Source organism: Heptranchias perlo, chromosome 31 (assembly GCF_035084215.1).
Source record: "Heptranchias perlo isolate sHepPer1 chromosome 31, sHepPer1.hap1, whole genome shotgun sequence".
In the NCBI taxonomy this organism is placed as follows: Eukaryota; Metazoa; Chordata; class Chondrichthyes; order Hexanchiformes; family Hexanchidae; genus Heptranchias; species Heptranchias perlo.
Window position 1 is genome coordinate 15264031 of NC_090355.1, and position 18128 is coordinate 15282158.

Below are 18128 nucleotides of genomic sequence, written 5' to 3' on the forward strand. Positions count from 1 at the left end.
GGCCGCCAATGGTGGATCAATTAAAATCGGGGATGCGCAAGAGGCAAGAACTGAAGGAGCGCAGAGATCTCGGAGGGTTGTAGGGCTGGGGGAGGTTATAGAGATAGGGAGGGGCGAGGCAATGGTGGGATTTGAAAACAAGGATGAGAATTTAAAAAAGAGGCATTCCCGGATTGGGAGCCAATGTAGGTCAGTGGGCACAGAGGTGAGAGTTGAATGGGACTTGGTGCAAGTTAAGACACAGGAAGAGTTTTGGATGGGCTCAAGTTTATGGAGGGTGGAAGAGGGGAGGTCGGCCAGGAGGAAATTGGAATAGTCAAATCCAGAGGTAACAAAAACGTGGATGAGGGTTTCAGCAACAGGTGGGCTGAGGCAGGGAGAGAGACAGGTGATGTTATGGAGGTAGAAGTAGGCTGTTTTGGTGATGGAGCGGATGTGTGGTCGGAAGCTCATCTCGGTGTCTAATAGGACGCCAAGGTTGCCAACGGTCTGGTTCAGCTTCAGACAGTGGCCAGAGAAAGAGATGGAGTCAGTAGCTAGGGAACGGAATTTGTCGCGGGGACCGAAGACAATGGCTTCAGTCTTCCCAATATTTAGTTGGGAGAAATTTTTGCTCAACCCGAACTGGATGTCAGACAAGCAGTGTGACAAATCAGAGACAGTGGAGCGGTCGAGGGAGGTGGTGATGAGGTAGAGCTGGGTGTCGTCAGCGTACATGTGGAATCTGACGTGTTTTCACAAAGCATTAACGTCACCAATGGCATCCTGCCTGACTTTGACTATGGCTTTTGGTTCCTCCTTGACCTTTTGGCAGCCTTTGACATTTATTTTAAACAGGTTAACAGCTACACAAGACAGGAATTTAAAAAGAGTTATAAACACGATACAAAAAAAGGATTTCTCATCCCGGTAAGGATTAACAAAACCAAAAATTACAGACCTTGTCCTAGCCGCTTTGATTTATCTAATAACAGCACATCCACGTTCTGGTTTTCATTCAAAGCATCCAGTAGGATTGTGCCTTCCTTGTGGAAGAGGAAGAGCAGGGGTATGGTGATATCACTGGTGTTCTCTCCATCACCAGCCATCTGGAATACAGGGGAGGCATCGCTGCTACTACCTTCCACATTATCTAAATGGAATGTAAAAGAATCATTTCAGAATCAAATAACGGATCAACAGACCAAATGAACTACTCTTGACAAATAAAACACAATTCTCCACCATTTAGCTTTTGGAAACATACACAAACACCCTTTCCGCAAAATAGCCCATGTGTAATACATCTTGTATCTACTCTTTTTGCTCCCAAAGGCATCAGAAGGACGATCTAGCATAATCCGATTCATTCTGAAAGAAAAAGCTACGCAAGTCCTCTGGGTTCTATGTGAGGTTCTATTCAAGGCAACGGACAAGATTACTGTGAAGTTTTTTTTGTAAATAAATAGAATCGACAGCAATTCTTCCACTTTAAAATAAAAAGCAAACTATACAAACATATGCCGATATTCAAATTAAACACTAGTACACACCAATAATGACAGCACCAGTGGCTCCAGCTGTTTGCAAATTCCTTGCCTTATTTGCAAACATACAGTCTCCACGTTGTGCCAGGACTATTTTACCATGGACCTCATCAGAGTTAGTTACATCCAAGCAGGCTGTGTACGGGATGGCTTTCGTCAAGCTACCTTTAACCTACAAAAGAAAAAACAGCTACTGAAATGACAACTCAGCATTTATAGATGCAGTGCAGAAGAGGAAAATAAAGTGATTGGGGGGAGCCATGACAGAGGACTGCAGCCCCGATCTGCAGGTGATCAGTTCTTAATCTTGGCCGTCCTCTATAGGGAAGCACCAAATGGAGGCCAGGCACTTTGTCCAAGGAGGAAAGAATAAAAAATAAGTAAGAGTGAAAACTACCGTGGGCATTTTTACCACTCCTACTTTAGGAGTGCATCAGTAGATTCCTAGGAGTGCCTGTCTGAGGATTGTGTCTCACGCTCAGCAAAACATAAAATGCAATTAAGGTGCACACAGTCGTTACAAAATGGATGGTCAAATGAAGTCAGCTCTCAAATCTGATGGAGATGATTAAAGGTTTAAGCTACTGAGAAATGAAACTTACTGTATGAGAAAAAATGTGTCACAGACTACTGAGTCCCCACACTGATGACTCTCAGCACATCAGTTTGGGAACCCAATGGTCGATGAAAGAAAAATCACTAAATTAGGTTCAGGCAAATCCTGTTAAATACTAAGAATGAGATTGTCTGACTGACAGTGCAGCTCTATGCTCTGCACAAATTGCGCACTCTCCCTCCTTAAAAAAAAACCACGAGCATGCTTCCAAACACTTATTTTTACATTTATATAGCAAGAACATGCAACTCACTCCGTGTTCCTGTTTAGTGAGATCCATTCCAAAATGAGCCGGACCTGCAGCTAGAACCACTTGTCCCAAAAATGGGGGAGATATGATCTGTACAGCAAATGAGGTCATCTCTGCTTTCGTCTGAGCTTGAGCCAGTTCAATGATTTCTGCAATAAATTTTAGGCCGTGCTGGCCATTTTGTGAACTTTCAGCCTGAGAAAGACATTCCATACATCATTCGGACAAATACAAAACAGAAATTAATTTTGCATTTTTATAATATATGCTTTTTGCTGAAGTTTCAGCATCAAGCAGTCAAGGAAAAATATCTGGTAGTAAGAAGGAATAAAATGGAAAGTATAAACAGGCAGATCTTTCTTTTCTTCCTAATTGTACAACATAAATTATGAACAAAAAGTTAATAAAAGCTAAAACAGTTAATAATTACATTACAGATGGGCAATATGCAAAAGCCTTTTGCAGAATCACATCTTATCCAAGATTTGACATTCGCTACTAACATGCTCCAATCACTCAGAACATTTGAACAGTTACTCAACGGGCAGGCCATTCTCCTCCCCCTTCTCCCTAGGCTCTATTTCCTCCCTTTCCCCATCTAGTCCATTTCAACAGACGAGCTGTAAAAGGTGTTTAGAGAGCATTCTAATCTGGAAAGTGAGGCTTTTCTAGCTGCCAACTCACTCTGGAACCGATCTATTGTCAATTCAGCTTAAGGCCAATTTCAGAGTGAAGGGAGGTTGGGTTAACCACACCACAGTTGTATTTCTTGAATATCTGCTGTTGAAGATGGTTATTTTGTCCTGGTATATCACTACAAAGGTAAAAGGTAGGAAAGAGCAGCATTATGTTACCAAAGCACATAAGACAACAATGGAAATGTGATAAGGATGAGGATGGGGGGAAAAGAGTGGGAGAACAATTCCAAATACATATCGGGTGCAGGGGTAACAAATTTATCCAGTGACTGAATCTCAGGGTTCAAGTGTTATATTGTCACTGTGAAATCTAGGACACAGATCACAAATCTGTAGTAGGAAGGCATATTTGAACCCTGTGATTTACTCAAATCTGGAACAATATTCAAAATTGTATTAAACTCATTATTAATCCAAGTAGCCAAGACAGGCATCTCAAGCTTAGTGCCTCCTTGCCCAAAGGTATGGGTTTATAGAAATTCATGTATGCACTGCCTCCTGACTATAAAGTGCATCTGTATCAATTTTTACAGATATTTTTCTGCAAAATGTAGAGTATCTCATTTGACATTAGAAAAAAATTTAAAGTGTTTCAAAAAAATGAAAATTCAGGTCGACGAGAATAACTACACTAAAAATATTTAATTGTGTCACCCAATTGTAACTGATAATCTGCACTACAAAATGGTAGAATGGAGCTTGGTGTACAAAGTTATCTCCCTGAAAATTCAAGATCACAGCCATCTTTTGAGTGAAGTATACACTTTCCCACAAGGAAGAATTGAAAAAAGATGTTTGGAGGGAGTATAAGTGGCATGATAGTAAACATATTCACTTCTAGCCACTTAAAACAAAACTCTAATGGCAAACTCTAACTTTTTTAATCAGTTATTTTGGTGAAGGAAAAATCTGGTGTACCCTGCCTATCAAACCAAAATTGTACTGTTTAGGCAGGTTATTAAGGTATTTACATTTTTAAAAAAAATTAACTTGTCATCTTGCTCATGGATTAACATGGCCAGATTACAGAGAAAATGTATTATAAATAACTAATCTACAAATACAGAATATAAAGCAGATACTGTACTAACAGCATTATCCTTGCATTTACAAGAATTAACCCAGTTAATATTTCTCTCCTCTGTTCAGCACCATCCCAACTACTGACCTGATCAGGTGTATGTGTTAGCTGGATACGTCCATCATTTGTTGAAACTACGGTGAACCCCATTTGTTTCAGGATCTCCACATGTTCCATGCCACTAGCAACAAAATCTTTTGACTGATATGAAGGGAGCACAGTTGGCCGGGAAGGTTCCATACACTTTTCCCTGCAACAAAGTAAAATCACATGCAAAGAAAAAAAAATCCACATTAATTGCATGTGCATATTTAGGGAATCCATTTTTCAGGACTTATATAATTGCACATAATTTAAATAAGCCACTAGTGGAATTTAAAATACCTTTTATTGCTGAATATCAACGAAATATTTATAGGTGCTAATAAACTTGGTGATTGTTATGCTTAATGCAAGAAGCCAAAAATATACATATCACAGGACCATACACAACAGAGGGAAGTTTACAAGTGTTGGTAAGCTGCATAGCTTTATCTCATTAAACTTCAACAGTACCCCTGCGCATACACGTTCCCAAGCCTTGCTAATCTGCGCCTAAGCTTGCTGTATTTGGGTAAGTGGGTTGCATTCCTACGGGGACAGTGTGCGTATTCCATATTGGACAAACAGAAAATCTATTTGTTTGAAGTTATTAGCAGCTTGGGGGACTGTTAAGCAAGGTTGTCGGTTTCCACATGTCAGGCAACCAACGGACCAAACAAAAAAGAGCCAATGCATTCAATGTTAGTGAGATGACTGTCAGGAGTGACAAGGAGCCAGAGGCCATGAAAGTGAGGTTTGCAAAAATAGATCTCAAGACTAGGGTAGCAATCCATCCAGTTTTGAAATAGATAGCCTGGATTGCATATGTGACAACTGAAAATTGGACAATAAAAACCCATTTAATGCCACTTCTCTTTCTTTAACCAAATGAGCATTCTCGGAGTGAGTTAAAGAGCTTCCTCAGTTTATACTGCAGAACACAGTGGGACAGGTGTCTCGGTGCATGTAATCTCACACATTTTGGATCATTCAACATTGAATTTTTATAAAATATGAGATGTATCTATGTATGTACCACAGGGCTAAAAATACAATAACATCCAATCACACTGATGTTCCAAAGACCAGAAGTTGTAGACTAAAACAATCCAGGTTGAAAGGGCAGGCAGATAACAACTTTCCAAATCTCGACCAGTGCTACAGTGCAATTGGATGCTATCAGCTTTGCAACAGGAGTAACAATTCAAGATTTTTTTTATTTTTATGGGGAAAGCATCAGAACAACTAACACCTCCCCAGATGACCATTTGAAACATTATAATCATGAACACCCTGTGCTCAGTCAATCTTATTGAGCCATCAGGCTATCTTTATTCTCCATTTATAAACTTCCGACCTCAGTGGTATTTGGAGCTTTCCTGAGCAGAACAAATGCAAAGGGCCAAAAGCCTATTACTAAATAAGCAGAAGACAGGCTGGGCACTTCAAGTACATCTCACGCAGACTGATAAATCTACTTTGATCTTATTGTACAAGGCATACTGGACTGATGAGAGATAGCGGTGACCAGCTATTGCAATGTCAGGTTACTTTAGTCATGTGCAACAAGGTCAGAATATTCTTTATGTACGCAAGTTTCACAATAATCTCAAACCATAAATGAGGCAGGTAAGTTATGATATTAAGTTAAGTTATCACAGACCATTACTGGATTGTTTTAGTCTACACCTTCTGGTCTTTGTTTATATATTTATTCTCCCAAGTCCAAGCACGTATTATGGCTCAGAGGGTAGGGAGCCATTCATCTCCAGGCTTCTGCAAATGCTGCACTAAACTGGCTGTGACAGGCATCAGATAGTGACCAAGCAAAAGACTGTTTCCAATTCTCCCCCCGCTCCCGTCCTCCTCACAGACATTGTTGCATATGCTGTTTTCTATCTTCTAGGTCAGGGGTGTACAAAATCATAGCCCACTTCCTTTCAGTAACATACGGGGTTAAACATTTTATTTTTTAAAACTTCTATGAAGCTGCCATATTAAAAACACAGGCTCTTCAATGTTGATTGCCAAAAAAGGAGGCTCTCTGAATATGACTGCACAAATGCTTTCAACATGCATACAAAGTTATTTTCTACGCTATTTCAATAAAGGTATTAACGCATTTTCAAAAAATTATTTGTTTTTCTTGTCAGCAATACAAACCATATGATTAAATTGCAAAATCTGAACCAAGAGCATACCTTTCTGCGGAGGTCCGTGTGTCTGCATCTGGAACTATATCTCTGTAAGTTTCTCTTATTTTCCGTGCATAGGACGGGTTATTAGGAAATAAGGTTTGAGCACTAGGGCACGTATGGGAAAGGATGCCGCCTTCTTTGTTTTCCAATTCCATACTCTGGGCAAAAGGAAAATAGGATAATTTGAATGAAATAGTTTATGCAGAACTATTGCAAGTTATTTTTCTATTTTTAAAATTGATGCAATTGGATGACAAACAAAAAAAAACATGGTTACATGTGAACAATGAAATGACATTTGTGCAGAATGAAATCAAACACTACCCGCTTTGAAATAGTCACACCATTTGGCCAAAACAAATTTCCTGACACTAAGAGGACTGAAAATAACTTTTAAAAAATCTTTATTCATATATCTGCTCTATCACCAAGACTGCCTACTTCCACCTCTGTAACATCGCTCGTCTCCTCCCCTGCTCATCTGCTGCTGAAACTCTCATCCATGCCTTTGTTACCTCTAGACTTGACTATTCCAATGCTCTTTTGGCTGGCTTCCCATCTTCCATCCTCCATAAACTTGAGCTCATCTAAAACTCTGCTGCCCGTATCCGAACTCGCACCAAGTTCCGTTCACCCATCACCTCCGTGCTCGCTGACCTACATTGACTACAGGACCTCGATTTTAAAATTCTTGTCCTGGTTTTCAAATCCCTCCATGGCCTCGCCTCGCCCCGTCCCTCCTGATCTCTGTAACCTTCTCCAGCCCTAAAACCATGCGAGATCTCTGCGCTCCTCCAATTCTTGCCGCTTGCGCATCCCCGATTTTGATCGCTCCACCACTGGCGGCCGTGCCTTCAGCTGCCCAGGCCCTAAGCTCTGGAATTCCCTCCCTAAACCTCTCCGCTTCTCTCCCCTTCTTAAGGCCTACCTCTTTAAGCTTTTGGTCACCTGTCCTAATATCTCCTTATGTGGCTCATGTCAAATTTTGTTTGATAATGCTCCTGTGAAGTGCCTTGGGACGTTTTACTACCTTAAAAGGCAGAATATAAATGCAAGCTGTCATTGTTGTACACAGAAGCCACATGTGTGTGGTCCATTTTTGGTAACATTCTCAGGCTCATACATATTTAAATTTCTCACCAAGCTCACTGAATGCATGTGGTTGATTCACCAGATTGACACTCAAGACAATTTTCCACATCTCAAATCAATTTCTATAGGGTTCCCCGGTTAGATACTCCAAGCTCCAACTCACAACACTTGTGCTCCTGATGCCTTGAAACGTTTATATTACAACAAACATTTAGCTGCTAGTATAGACTAAGAGGACAAATTATATCATACTTTAACCAGCTGGATTCCAATTCTGAGGGTTGGTTGTACCCTATGTAATTCTATGCACTGTGCACACTAACACAGTTTAGTGTGATTAATTTTCCCCACTATTATCACCTCAAGTGAAACACTTCACTCTCAATTCCCCTGCCCCACTGTACGCTGCGGAGGGTTTAGGACATAGACAATATCTAAGCTGCTCTTCTGCCAAACAATTCTGCGTGTGATTAAGCTAAGGCTCCATCCCTCCCATCCCAAGCCACCAACTTTTCGCAGTCCTTAAAGAGACCACCAACAAAAAGTTAAGTTTAAAAAAATACTTACCTGAATGTACAGCCAGGAGGAGCAGGAGTGCTCACCTTTGGTCCTCTGACGGCGTCCCAGCCGGCCAATCTGGCTGCTCCCACTCAACCGGCGAGCTGATTCTGGGACTGCAACAGGCGCCTGCAGCTCGCCGGTACTAAACTAATGAGGCCAGTGGACTAATTTGCCGTTGCCCTCATTAGGCGCAAGCAGTGCGCGCTGCACCCGGGTCATGTACCAAATCGGGTGTGAACCAATTTGTTGGCCGAGGTCTTTTAACAATTTCAAAAGTACTGAGAACATATGACATGCAGATTGTTTAATAATGCAAAACAGGCAATAGCACCATATAGACCTACCGTAATATTCTTACTACAGGTTTGACAGACCGTGGCTAATGTAAGAGGCAGCAAATGAGCCTCTGTGGTGAAAACATAGTCATCAATGTTAAAGGGCAGCTCACTCTTTTCAGCAAACAGCAAGTAGAGGTACTTGAACATCTCAGCCAGAAAGAATGAATCCATCCTGGAAAAATGCAAAAAAATTGGCTAATCTGATATACAGAACAGTATTTCATACATTCCCATAGCTTTAATGCCAGCTATTCAAAATTTCCAGTTAAAAAAAATCATACAATACTAGATTTCAGATTGATTATGGCAAATTATTAACTGCTTCCAAGTACACTAGTATTCCATTTGTGTAGCTGAGATTATGAGCTCATTCAGTTTGGGACAAGCACACCCAGAACTGAATACAATCACACAATTTATTACTTTACCTGCCGAACAGATGCATACAGTTTGCCAATTATTAAGTCCAGTTAGAGATTTGCATCACCCGTTCATACCAGCCTGATACCAAACTTTACCATGCACAACCACACTGAGGCAAGACAGTCGTTTTGATCTTAATATTTGGTCAGAAGAAAATTACTGTTACTTCTATTTGCTGAAGAATCTTGATTAAACAATGCAAAATAAGAAAAGCCATAAGCATGTCTGTGAAAGTTTATCCATATTCATTGTTAATTTTTCATATTCCGTTTGTTCTACTGAGATATTGAGAACCAGTTTCTACATGAATCTGCAAAAAAGCAGCAAATATTTTCTGGTGATTGTCAAGATTTGATGGTTTCATGCAGTTTTTTTTGAACCAATTAATATAAACAAACAAAGAACTTAGGAAAACAAACAGGACCTAAACATTCTTTTTAAAAAAAAATCATGCCTGTTTTTCTCTAAAATTAATGGCTCAAAAAAGTCATTGAAATATGTAACTTTGAGACACGCATTTTTTGAAAATATGATTTCATTAGCAAGTCATTTATTGTGGAGAAAAACAACCCATTTTCATTAAAAGAGGATTTCACCCTTGGATTTGTGCTATACAATTTATAATTTTTTTTCCAAGACCTTGTATAAATTGAGTCAAGGGATCAGCTATCTCTACCTTCAAAGGTTGTTCCGTTAAGATTAATTTTCTATAGTTCATTTGTTTGAAGAGGAATACATGATGGTAATTTTCCACTAGCTACTTTTATTTAATTTAAAGTGGACTAAAAATCAATCTCATCCTTTGAACTGCCATGCACTGTAACAGGATCAGTTGGTCAGACTGTTCTGACCCAAAAAGCTAATGATTCATGGCGAATTTTATTACTGAATGCTGCAAGTTATACTGCACTCCGGGTGCCAATGTACCTGTCCTCATGATTGCCAGTTCGAACATCTTGTACAGCAGCAAATCCACAAGGCACTCGAGTATGCTGGTTCAAACTGTCCACAACAGACTTGCCAACATGTAGATAATAAGGGTCTTTGGTGGCCTGATTACAAAAAAAACAAAGCAGATTAGATGCAATGATCGGAAAGCTAGCTGGGAAAATGCATTTTCTACTTTAAAGACTGGAGGAAAACAATTCAGCTTAAACAACTTCTAATAATACCACTGGAACAAAAAAGAAAGGTAATTATTGGTTAGAAAAAAATGTGCAACGACCACAATATTAAAAAAAGAGAAATGTTAGTGAGAAGTAGCGTTACCAATAGTCACATCATCAGGTTTTTGGATGACTATTAGCTGGTAAATCTTACACCTAGTAAGAAAAGACTCGAGATATACAAGGTGGTCATGCGGGCATTTCGGTATTCTCTGCTCTACAGGCTTTCTGCAGACTGGGGTGAAAATATGAAAGATTTAAGAATAGTAAGGGAGAAATGTAGAACACACAGCTATTAGAAATTTTTGGCAAAAGTAACTACGAGCGTAAATGTATGAGATAATAAATCTGGAATGATGCAGAATTTCTGCTTTTTTGGCCGCAGAAGGTTTTGGCTACTTTTAAATTCTACACAAGGAATTTGGTGGTAAATGGAACTCACTAACCTTATAAAGGAAGTAAGTGCTTTCAATGAATTCTGGTCTTAAAGGATGTTGAGCCCAATGGACTGCAAACTCAGTGGTAAAAGCCTTTAAAAACATAAGATGTTAAACATATTTAAATCAAAAGCTACAACATTGGGAAGCAAAATAAAATCTTAAACATATGTGAACGCTACCTCTCCATTAATTCTCTTGACTGCTTCAGAGATGTTCTTCCAGACTGATTGCTTGATATTAAGTCATGGATGAGCCAGAATTTGCTGCAATTTATTATGAAGATTGAAGCCACTGTTTCCAGCCCCTGCTAAAAAATCTGCATCTTTGCTGTCAACTTCATCCTGCTTCCTGGATGCATACTGAGACTGTATACTTGGTTGTTTGTTTAACTCGGTGAAGTTTGAAGCCCCAAATCTTATCCATCACCAAAGCTGCTTATCTCTACCTTCACAACATTGGCCATCCCAAACACTGCTCCACCTCCCCAGAATGGGAAAATCATTATCCAGTCTTGGTCATCTCTAGAATCGATTCCTCCAATGTCCTCTATGCTGACTTCTCACCCTCCATAAATTCCAAGTCATCCAAAACTCCAAGTCACTGCCCACATCCTGCCCTGCACTAAGCCCTGCTTTATCATCTATGTCATCGCTGACCTACTATGACTTCCTGTCCCCCAATAAGTCAAATTTATTAGGGATGTTCCAATATCTGGAGGTGGTTGCCAGATCTTTTTAAAACACTCTCGCCTCTCAGATTATCTTTCCCTCAGTCAGTACAGCTCTTTTTACAAAATACAGCTGTCTGCATTTTGCCCATTTTCTTGAAAACTACAACACTTCTAAATTTTAAAAAACATCAGCATAGCACACCTGGATGTCATGACGAGAAACAGGCATGGCCACAAGTCCCACCATGACACAAATCCAAAGTGGCACAGGAGCCGAAATGCAATTCCAGCGATATTCCCTGTCGATCAACGGTACACAATTTGCAGTACAGAAGGTTGCACAAGACAAAAAATGTCAGCAAAATAAGCTTGATGTCAAGAAAGTGCCTGCCTCCGTACTGCTGCTGTATAAACAATGCACAAGTGAATACACCCAGGAAAAAACAACAAAGGAATTTAAGAACTGTCCTCACGATACACGCATTTCCAATGGATATAAATTTGAAATGTTGATTTACGAGCTATTTATTGTACATCTGAATTTCTTTTTAAAACTCTTCAAAAATAGTTGACTAGCTTCTCAAAATATGGATTTGAGCACCTAAATCAATTCTCATCTTTCAAAGAAAAGGCTGATCTTAACACCTTGTGAAAGATTGTGCAACAAAAATTACAAGGAAGGAAATGGCAGTCTAGAACCTGCTCTTAGATGTTGCTGCTTTAAATTGTCATTAAAAGTTTAGTGTGCTAAAGAAAGCTAGTGGCATATAAAAGGACATTGCAACAACATTGTAAAAACTCACAATTAGGAAAACCCTTTCCACACAGTGAATGAACAAAACAATTTAGTTTCGAAAGAAAGACAAAGCAATGTCATAAATGAGAGAGAAAGGCCTGAAAATTCAAAAGTTACTGGAGATTTGATCTAGTTTGTAGTTATCTAAGAGAGGATCAGAAGATGGTGGGGAGGGGAGAATGAAATTTAAAAAGGCTCGGCAGGATTTTAACTCACTAGAGTAAGTTTTATTATGCATTAATATTAAAATCTATTTATGCAATAAACTTCATCAATCTCCTTACCTCCGGTAGAAATTTGTGTCGCTGTGTAACCTGGTATAACATTTCATGAGTTTCTATTGCAGGTTGCAAGTCCCCTTTTAGTACCTAAAGACAAAAATATATTGGAAATGTGTTCATAGTATCATTTGGATGAAGATACCTAAATGCATAAGCAGAAGGAATGGAAATTAGTTTTCCTTAAATTGTTTTTTCACTTATTCTGTGCTACGTTTAAAGGTGTATATAAAATTGTGGGAGAAGAATTTCTGAGATATGAAATTCTGACATACGGCTATTATTTTAAGTTGGTTGTAATTTGGTTAAGTAAAATCACGATACAAGTCTGAAACAGGAATTAGATGTAAAACACAACATCCTGGTCAGACTTTTAGGTTTATTGTTACAGGCATCAGAAATATTTTATAAATTTTATGCGATTTGTAGAAAAGGAACTTTTGGTTTTTCTTCAACAGTGAATATTTCAAATTGCCTTCATGTTCAGTTTGGTGAGACCTTAGCATATTCAGAAATGGCAAAATATAGTGTGAATTAATTTAAAACATTTAAAAACAAGTGGACTTGAATGTGGATAAGACGCTGATTTAATCATTGTACAAAAGGTGAATGTGTGTAATTCAAACTATAACATCGTAACAAAAGAAAAGGTAGTGTGCATAAAGAAAAAGGACAAGTAATACAACAATCATTCATATGATAAAAATATGTACATGTTCCTCACTGTAATTGGTCTATGCCTCAGCTACTTCCTGTGGTAAAGAACTCCATGTTCTCACAACTTTCTGCGTAAAGAAATTTAGGTAAATGTTTGAAGCAGAGAATGCTGCAGGACGATTCAAAAGAGTAGGGCAGTGGGATTAGTCTTGGGTTGTTCTAGCAAAGAGCAAGCACAGATATGATGATCTGAATGACCTCCTTCTGCATTCTAAACTTATAGTTTTAGGATGAATTCTTTAAAAAAAGGTAAGGAAAGGCTGGGGGAAGTATGTTCATTTCAAAAAGACCTTCCTTCATACATGTAAAAAAAGTGAGGGACCTTCTATCTTGTAGGAAATATATTTGGTTCAGTCACTTAATTTTCCTCCCATGAAGACGTACTTTGAGCCTCTGCCTGCATCTGCTCCTGGTCTGATGACATACATCCTGAATCAGCTGTATTCATTTAGAAGTGCATTATCTCAAACTGAGTACGATCATCTTCTCAACACTGTTTTTTCTAGCTTCTGGATCAAATTCCACACCAATGTGAGGTGCCAATCATGATTAGAAAAATGAATGGTGATGTTCCAGAACACAAGCAAGCTGCTCCATTTTGTATATTGGAGTGAGTATGGGTGCAAGTGGATGACAGGTCTTCATGGAACTGATGTAAGAAATCAAAAAGGTATCTCCAGTTTTTTGTCATATGTGCACTTTTCCTTGAAGGCTGGCATAAGAAAATTTTAAGTACGCTAAATCCTATAAATTGGAACCAACAACAAAGTGAGATTTTTAAAGAATTTAAGATATATTGTTTTCCAACAAACTATGATGTATCTTTGAAATTAACTCCATATATGCGAATAACTTCAAGCAAAAAAAAGACATCCTCTACCTGTAGGCCAGGAAAAAAGGCAAGGAGTGAGTCCATCCATTTTCTGGCATTAATTGTAGGGTTGTGCATATGAACATCGAGAAGGAGAGGAGGTTGACTAATGTACTTCATTATGGCTGCATAGTGCTAGACGAAACAGAATAAAAGTAGATATGTTCACTTCATAAAGTCTTCACATTTAAGTTTGGCAAACAGAAATAGAAGATCTATTTAAAACGATGTACTAACAGCATCATCTATAGTACATTAGAAGTCTTATGACTAGCTCATACTTCCTGTGTTGTCATGGGTCACAACATCCTTTGTCATAATTTGCTGATACTTTGGTGTCACAGGTCTTTTTAACATTTTATTCATAGCTTCCACCCGCCCCCCACCCCCACCCCGCCCCACATAGCGGCTTGCCATTGGCCTATTCTGCTCCTGTGACCAAGTTCCTCTTGGCTCTCGCTACATTTTTGAGTCTTTTCTCCCCATGGCTAAAAGGAAAATCCTGTTAGTTAATACTTTTTAACCGTTAGCAAATTTATCTAACTGAAGATGAACAAATTGTTGGCCAGGGGCTGCAGTAACCTGAGATTCCCAGCTGCTGACACACAGGCAAGAGCAACTTTTGAACTGAAGTAACCTGAGTTCAGTCGCTGGCCTGAGCTGGCTGGAACCGGTTTGAATTAGCTAAGTTTTATGAAAGACAAAGGAGATGTGATAAGACACAAGTCCTTATTTAGGAAAGGAGTAATGAGGTAATGCTACCTAAGTCCTTGGGACAAAGCCAATGAGGAGAAGACACAGGCTAGGCGAGCAAGCCTAAACCAAAGGGAGAGAGACAGCACAGCTTGAAGAGATAAGATTCGGAATAAGAATGAAGAATCTGGAGCATGGAGCCAGAGCGAAGACTCCGGAGACCAACCACCGCGGAAGTGGAAGAACCGTAGAGACGACATCGAGAGAGAGAGAGAACGGTATGTCTGGCCAGTGTCAGCTCTCCTTTTCGGGTATTATCCTTTATATTCTGTGACCACTCAGGGAGTGTCTGAGAATCCTAGTGGGTGTGCATTTAGACCCTAGTTTGGGTATAAAACCGAATAACCTGGTGCAAACTGCATGTCTATATCTAACCAGACGTATAAGCTATATGTATATGATCTAACGACGTGAATAAAGCGAATTGAGAGTTAAGAGAGAATTGACTCTTCTCCTCTTTGGACGAAGCCAATAACCGTAACCGGTGACCTCCGGTCAACAAAATCATATCGAGAGATACATTTGTATATAGCAGACATCCTGCCATCCAACTCCTCAAGTTGACAAAATAATAAAAAGATTGAAACTCTGAAGAATTAAGATAATCCTTTGTAAACAACTTTTAAATGAAACAGTTTCATTTTCTGGATTTTTTTTCAATTCTATGAGCCCAATTAACCTAAACGGTTTCCTAGAAATTCAAAACGACTTTTCCCTCTTTCATGATTTTCAAATTGAACCTGTTCCTTCTCTCAATGAAGTTCTAAGTTGACTCCTTGATTTAAACAGAACAACCCTTTTTTTATATATCCTACAAGAGTTAAAAGGGATTTCCTGGATTTTGAATATCCATCTATTCAAATTTAAAAAGAACAGTCGCATACAAACTGAACCAGTCAAACAGCATTGTTTTAGTTTGAATTATTCCTCTCTCCAGGCTCTCACCACTGAAACTTGCAGCACTTCATTGAAATTAGCTTGGTACAGGGTTCTGAATGATAGTTGGTTTTTAAATTTCTCATGTACTGCGACTGAACTTTAAAGAACTGCCATTACATCAAAAATCAACAAAATCCCTCATGTTTATCGCAGTCCTCCTACATGCACATTCCAACTCTGTTTAGTCCTAGCTCTCCTGATCAAATAACACTTATTGGTAGGAATGCTGTAAGTTATTTTAAAGATTTTTTTCTGGATGGGCTTTAATTCAAATTAGTTTAATAAAAATCACCAACACTTCTTCTTCTACTTCTTTCTTCTTCACCTCCACATTTGTTTGCTCTGGACCAGGTCTGATTTCATTTAGCTAATGAACAGTTTGTAATGCCATTTTTCTCAATCTATCAAATCTTCTGATATTAATTAACTGACATTTTAGTTCCTTTACTGTGGGTGTTTCACTTTCAGCGGCTTTTATTTAATTAATTCTAGGAAACGTAGCCCAGTTGCAACAGCGTTTTATCCTTTTTCTTTGTCTGTGGGAGCAAACGGTGGTTTTATTTTATGAATTCATTTGAGAAGTTTGCTTTTATTTCATTAATTCATTCATTGACAGGAAGTGTGGTCCAGTCGAGATGACATTGTGTTTTATTTAATCAATTTATTCATTTGCTGGCAGAATAGCCAGGGCTCACGCTTCTTTGTCTGAAGGAGTGAAGCCTGGTTTTGACTTTATTAGTGTATTTGTAAGAAGGCCATTGCATTAAATTATGGCTCCTTTCATTTATTTTATAAATTTGGGTACATTTGTGGAAGCCCATTGGTAAATGGCTGACCCCATTGCTGCTGCTTAACTTTCATTCACAAATTTTAGGGGAAGCCCCTTGTATCAAATGCCCTCTGCTTTTATTTATTTAAGAATTTGGAGAAGCCCCTTGGATCAATTGCCTTTGCTTTTATTTGAACTACAACTTTTGGCAGAAGCCCAACTTTTCTTTTAATAAATTTGGAATAAGCCTGTTCCATTAAATGGGCAATCCAAATTGGGGACTCAGATTTTTTTTTTGGGCACGTTGCAGCTATTCATTACAACAATGTTTTGTTCCAGTCTATTCCATTATTGCTGCTGCTGGTTGAAGGACAGATATTCACCAGCACACCTGGAGAACTCCATGCTTTTCTTCATATAATACAGTATCATGCTTCATATGCATGTTGACAAGTGAAAACAGAACTGATGAGTTTTGTTGGCAGGCTACCTTCCTATTTGGTACATGTCTTGCATATAGTATGTACTTCGGGCAAGTGCAATATTTACATCCCGTAACACTTAGCGTGGCACTCTTCCAGCTTACTGTGAACAATGTCATGGGAGCTGTGCTTGCTAGTTAGTAAATCCCTTTTAGGTCCCTGTGTAACACATATCATTGCTTAGCCAGCGGATAGACAAGTGATCCACTTGAAGGCTTTGGTCAATGCCATACTCGTATTCCAACTATCTGTGCAGTGTAAAGTGTCTGGTCTCTGCTCAGAGTCAGCAAAAATTGTGCTGATTTGGGATCAGTACAGGAGCCCAAGTCCTATTTCTGATGTGTCACTTGCTAAACTAACTCTCCATGTCTGTCGGCCACACTAACAGATTTTTCCTTTAGTATCTCAAGATCGTAGAACCGAATACCTTTAAAAAGAAGAAAAAATACACGTGACTTACTGTATTAAATCTCTCCAAATACACATCATCTCCCAGCAGGATATAGGCCTTCAACAAATATTCGTAGTACGAGTCTATTCCAGCACCCACTCCACTGTCTTCGAATACAATGGAATCTGTTAGTAACAACTCAAAAGTGGTTGCAAAAATACCATGAATTGGTATTATTGATTCTTAACTGGAGAACATCAATAATACAGAAGTGATTTCACAAGTGATAAAAGAGTGATGCACATCCATACTTCAACATGTGCAGCTAATTTATAATGTTAAGAGAGCATAGGTGGAAGTACCTGGTTTCTAATATAAAAATTATTGAAAAGCACATTTATAAAAAGTGACCAGAAAAACCAACAGAATACCTGAGCACTTTTAAAATGCTGCTTTACATCAGGCTACAGTTATACTTCACCTGGTCTGAGACATCTCCCAGGAGGTGGAGGGGGGGGGGGGTCTCACACTACTTGGTGCAGGTGCACTTGGGAGTCAGGCTGTAAAGTTATACTCGTATTTTCTCATTAATGTACACCTGATGCTACTTTGCATCAAAATGCAAGTGACAGTATAACTGCAGCCTATAAAGGTTTACTATTGCCAAGTTAAGTTGCCACAGAGTATATTGAGATGAATTCCTGCCAGCCAGTCTACTGGAAGACCTACATTTCATATTCTAATAGGTAATAATAACTTTTTGTCAAACTGCTGTTGACAGTATGAAGCTTCTGCTGTTTACTAAGGAAATGTCATGAAGCCACTCAGTTCAGTGATCTGAAGACCAACACAAATAACTAATGCAACTGACTACATTACTGTTTTTTTTAAAGTTGGGTTTTAAAGCTGAGGAGGGAGATAAGTGGATGTGGAGCAGCAACATTTTTTTTTCACAGAAGGCCCAGATATTTTCCTTCTATACCTTAAGTTTT

The 18128-nt window shown here is 38.9% G+C and overlaps 1 protein-coding gene across 1 annotated transcript in view; it reads right to left on the reverse strand.

Moving 5' to 3' along the window:
- Positions 1-18128, reverse strand: part of si:ch211-282j22.3 (ER degradation-enhancing alpha-mannosidase-like protein 3) — a 39669-nt gene that overhangs the window by 2088 nt on the left and 19453 nt on the right. Inside the window, exons 9-19 of the mRNA XM_067969612.1 lie at positions 17206-17303; positions 13812-13937; positions 12221-12304; positions 10477-10560; positions 9792-9916; positions 8448-8613; positions 6454-6608; positions 4259-4421; positions 2396-2587; positions 1533-1698; positions 941-1132 (exon numbers count right to left, since the gene is read on the reverse strand). Coding sequence (XP_067825713.1) covers positions 941-1132; positions 1533-1698; positions 2396-2587; positions 4259-4421; positions 6454-6608; positions 8448-8613; positions 9792-9916; positions 10477-10560; positions 12221-12304; positions 13812-13937; positions 17206-17303 — 1551 coding nt within the window. The remainder of the gene's footprint in view (positions 1-940; positions 1133-1532; positions 1699-2395; positions 2588-4258; positions 4422-6453; positions 6609-8447; positions 8614-9791; positions 9917-10476; positions 10561-12220; positions 12305-13811; positions 13938-17205; positions 17304-18128) is intronic.